General features: G+C 39.3%; 1 protein-coding gene across 1 annotated transcript in view; it reads left to right on the plus strand.

Annotated features, from left to right (window-relative positions):
- LOC101850059 (dentin sialophosphoprotein) overlaps positions 1 to 5,113 on the plus strand; it is a gene marked incomplete at its 3' end in the record, with an annotated part of 91,344 nt that overhangs the window by 30,409 nt on the left and 55,822 nt on the right. Inside the window, 1 exon segment of the mRNA XM_035973654.1 lies at positions 3,957 to 4,023. Within this exon segment, the coding sequence (XP_035829547.1) occupies positions 3,957 to 4,023 (67 nt within the window).

Raw genomic sequence — 5,113 nt, forward strand, 5'->3', positions numbered from 1 at the left:
GAGAGAGAGAGAGAGAGAGAGAGAGAGAGATGCTCCCGTAGACTCATTCATGTCTATATTTCTTATATTTTCTGCTGACTTAACATTTTTGTTTGCTGTAGAAACTTTCGTGGCGTGCTTCGATACAAATACACTATTAGTATCTGACTTGTATCTCTCGAACAATTCTTTGAATTCTACCAGTCTCTCTTTCGCTGGCTGGTGCATTGTTTATTGAAGTGGGCAGTTTAGTGAAGCTTTCAAAGTTATCTGATTGTGTTTTGAAATACTTTAATTTGAAAGCCCTTGCCTTCATGATCATAAAACCGTTTAAATTGTGTTGCTATCTTTATTAGTTCAAAAGTTAAGGGCGGGTGGGGCACCTAGAAATCGTGTTTTGGGGTCAAATTATGCAAATTGGGGTTATTACATACATATATATTATAGTACCTGGACATTTCCTGAACAATATCCAGAAACGTATTTCAGCCTTGCTACACCCTAAAGCTGTGGGTTTTTTCAGTTTTTCTTCGAAAACACACATCATGTTTTCCAGCCTTTTCTTACCTTTATCAGCTGTTTTCTCAGTTTTGCTTTTTTCACACATTATCCCATTTTTTGCTCTGTTTCGTGTTCAATTTCAATGTAACTTTCACAGGATACCAACAACACCTAGTTCTAAATGTTGGCATGTTGAATTTTTGATTAATGAAGTAGTTTTTGATTTATGGGCTTAGAAAGCATGAATTTTCCATTTTTTTCACCCTCTTTGCAACAACCCAGTGGTAAGTGTCTTAAAATAAAAACTAAAGCATACATAAAAAATTCAACAAGCCAAATTTAAGAGCTAGGCCTACATATTGACTGTTGGCATGCCAAATTAGAAGTGAATAAGTTGATAAATAAGGGAATAAAAAGAAATTGAAAAAGGTATACAAAATCCAATATGGCCGCCGTTTCCATAGCAACCGATTCACAATGTACTTTTTGAACTATTGATTTCAAATCCCCAATAACACACGATGTCCCATAGCAAATATGGGCACTCTAGGCCTTGTAATAGCCAAAATAGACCTCAGGTGCCCCACCAGCCCTTAAAGCAATTTTTCATACCTAAAATTCAGCCAATTTCAGGCCATTTTTAACATTGAGTTTTTGTGACACCAAAATGCAACTTTACAACACAAATGATCATTATTTTTCAAAAAAGGAATATTTCTTAAAGTGTACATCAATTTGTTGGGAATTTTATGTAGAATATACAATTCATACATGTATATGCCTTGCATGCTGTTGAGTTTTTTCTGGAAACAGGAGAGAAAGAAAATAATATATGCTTTTGAAAGCTGTAGACTGTAGGGTCAAGAGAAGCCCATTGTGTGTTGAAAAGAGCATTCAGATAAGGTGTAGACTTTATCATACTAAATCCTTCTTTTAATGAATTCAATTTCTATTTGAAAGAATTACATTTTTAAAGAGATCAGTCATGGTTCACCGGTTCAATCGGTTAGGGAAGAAGAATGTGTCATGTGTTTACAGAAAGTACACTTTTAAAAATTATTTAATGTAAATTTACTATTGTTCACAAAAATTTCAAGAAAATATGCTTATGGAAATTGAACAGTTCTGTATTTTATTGTCCATGTAATATTTATAATTATGGGGATGCTGACATTTGTATCACTTTTTAGAAGAAATACAGCCGTTGATGGCCATTGGGGTGTGTTCTTGAGCAACACTTGATAACCCTAGCTCTAAAACAGGGCGACCGAAATGGTGTGTGGGTTGTCTATGTTTGTGATATTCTGTATTATTCATGCAGTTATGTATATGTATATGTGTATTTATCTATGCCATTGTAAAAAAATATTCTTAAAGTAATTTTTTTAAGCTTATTTTTTTCTATTTAGTAGATCATATTGTATTCCAAAGATGTAGGGACAGCAAGACTGTCGCCAAATAGTGACAATGAGTTTCAGCCGAAAGCAGTATATGATAGTTGTAGCTCTAAGCTTGTGGTTGTGGTCTGCAAGCACTTAGTTTGTAACAAAATTACACATTCCATGTAGAAGAAGCATGAGATTTCAATGCGTTGGTAGCGAGGGGCCATTTTAATTTTGCCCTGATTCTCTAGAAGATTGCTGATTCCTACTTTATCATCATTGCCTTTTTCACCCTGGATCAGGATATAGGCCATGAACAAACACTTTCCACCTTTCCCTATCCTGGGCGAGTCACTTGATGTCACTCCATGTCTTCCCACTTTTCTGTACGTCCTTTTCCATGACCCTTCTCCTGGTTCCACATGGTCTTCCCCTTGATCTTTTACCCTGTGGGTTCCAATCTAACACTTTCTTTGTCATGCAGCTGCTTGACGTCCTGAAAGTGTCCAATCCATCGCCAACGCCTTTTTCCCGCCTCATCTCTGACTGGGCTTTGTCTCGTTCTTCTTAATACTTCCTCGTTCGTGATCCTGTCTGTCCATCTGATCCTCAGTAGCTTCCTCAGACACTTGTACAAGAAAACCTGGATCCGCTTTATGCACGTCTGAGATGCGTTCCATGTCTCACATCCATACCACAGGACTTACTTCACATTTGAATTGAAAATCCTCAGCTTTGTCTGTAGTGAGATATCCGTGGTCCTCCAGATCATGTTCAAAGAAATAAATTATGTAGTCTGTGCCTTTCCAATACGGGACTTTATTTCAGCGCCTGTTCCTCCCTCTCTGTCAATTATACTCCCAAGATAGCAGAAGGATTCGATATCGTTTAGTGCATTTCCCTCTACTGTGACCTGCTCATTTCGTAGTGCATCTATCCTAAGGACTATTGACTTTCTGGGGTGGATCCTCAATCCAACAGACTCTGATAAGCTGTTTAAAATTGTGGTCTTTGCTTGTATCTGTTCCTGAGTGTGTGACAGAAGCTCCAAGTCATCTGCAAAATCCAGATCGTCCAACTGTGTTCATGGGGTCCACTGTATGCCATTTCTGTGTCCTCTGGTGGTTTCCTTCATCAGCCAGTTGATTGCCAAGATAAAGAGGAAAGGTGATAATAAACATCCCTGTCTCACACTGGTCTTGATGTCAAAGCCGTCAGTGAGCTGGCCATCATGTATAACCCTGCAACTTGTCCCTTCGTACATGCTCCTGATGAGGTTAACCAACTTCTGTGGGAGTCTGTGATGTTTCAGTATCTTCCACAGTGTTGCTCGGTCTATACTGTCAAAGTCCGTCTCTTAGTCAAGAAATTTTACCATCAACTGGGAGTTCCAATCCAGGGATTGTTTCACAATGATCTTCAGCGTGGCAGTCTGGTTGGTGGTTGACCGATTTTTCCTAAAACTAGCCTGTTCATCCCAAATTCTTGGATCTGTTGCAGACTTGATTCTCTCCAGAATGGTTCTGTTGAAGACCTTACCTGGTATTGAAAGAAGAGTGATTTCTCGGTAGTTGCTGCAGTTGCTGAGATCCCCCTTTTTAGGAAGTTTCACAAGGTATCCTTCTTTCCAATCCTTTGGGAACTTGCTCTCATTCCAGATCTTGGTACACAACGGGAGAAGGAGGTCTGCCGTCACATTGGCATCTGCTTTTGGGGCCTAAGGTGGAATCTGATCAGGACCGGCCGCTTTACCGTTGTTTAGCTTCTTAATGGCCTCCATAATCTCTTGTTTTGATGGACCATCACAGCTGATTGGTAACTCATTTCTTGCTGGCAGGATGTTTGACGGGTTACTTGGTGGTGGTCTGTTCAGGAGACTGTTGAAATTCTCTACCCATTGTCTTGACTGAACTTCCTTTCCAAAATGTTTTTTCTCTCTTGGTCCTTTACTGTTACATCTGGTTTTCCATATTTTCCAGAAAGAGTCTTTGTAGTCTGGTAAATGTACATCTCACTGGAAGTAGTGCATGTGGTGCTTCCTGCGCATATGTTATTGGTGTTGAAATGATACAGACTCTTTTAAACCATTTTCAGTTTCAGAGAGGTCCGAGGAGCATGACCACCACGAGGCAGTGTACCCCATGCAGGGAAGCAACACTGTGTAAGTTTATTTTTGCTTATATTTTGTAAATTGAAAAACGATTTTACCATTCTTTTTGGTATTGTTTCCTTTGGTAGCACATTTTTTAAGGATAATTTGAAAATGATAAGCAGTGCTCATTTGGCAGTTTAGCTGCTGAGAAAAAAATATATTGGCAGTTTAGCTGCAGAGAAAAAAGTATTGGCAGTTGTAAAGTGAATCTGATATTATTAAAAAATTTTAATGTTACTTAAAAGTTGTTTTAGATCACAAATGTATTTACACCGAATTTGAATATTTTTAACTTTTTAGCATTTTAAAGTAAATGAGTTACCAGTCGTGAAGTGAACTTTCGCAGAGGTGAACAACTTGTGTTTCGCGCGCTCATATGACCTTAGCAGTTGCGAGCGCCGTAAAACCTTATACTACTACTACTACTATTGGCAGTTTAGCTGCTGAGAAAAAAATAAAGAGAGAGGGAATGATTTTGAGACAACTGATAAAATACATGCATCCATTTCTGGTGTAATTATTTAAAGGTAGGTTATTTCCGCAAAGTCACCCATTCTTCAAATTATTTTTTGTATGCCGTAGTTTCTATGCCTTGACCTGGGGATTACTTACTTTGCATCAATGATAATAATAACAATAATAAATAATAATTAATAGCATTTGTTTAGCGCATACCCCCACTCGACAGCAAGCTCTATGCGTTTTACACTATATTATTACCCTAGCAGACCCTTTAACATTCTGAAACATTCTCGGTTTCCTGGGACGCATACAGTGCAAGCAGCCAATTAAGCACTCAAACACTAACAAACTGACAAGATTACCCCCAGTTGGTCGGGGGATATAAATAGATCCACTGCTTCGCCTGCAGAAGGTGCAACCCCCTCAAAGACGGAGTGTCGCACACGGACCCCAACCCTCTGGGATCCGTGTGCGACGCTCACTTTGGTGCATCGTTCTCTCCTCCTTCCTTCTTTCTTTCTTCTTCTATCTTTTCTTCCACCGCTGACCTCAAGTGCAGTAAAAAGAGAGGTCACCCATCCCACAGAGTGGGCGCCTTGTTGACCGTGAGGTGCGACCCGTGCGGAGGGAAACCGGG

The sequence above is a fragment of the Aplysia californica genome, unplaced genomic scaffold (genome assembly GCF_000002075.1).
Source record: "Aplysia californica isolate F4 #8 unplaced genomic scaffold, AplCal3.0 scaffold00029, whole genome shotgun sequence".
NCBI classification, from domain to species: Eukaryota; Metazoa; Mollusca; class Gastropoda; order Aplysiida; family Aplysiidae; genus Aplysia; species Aplysia californica.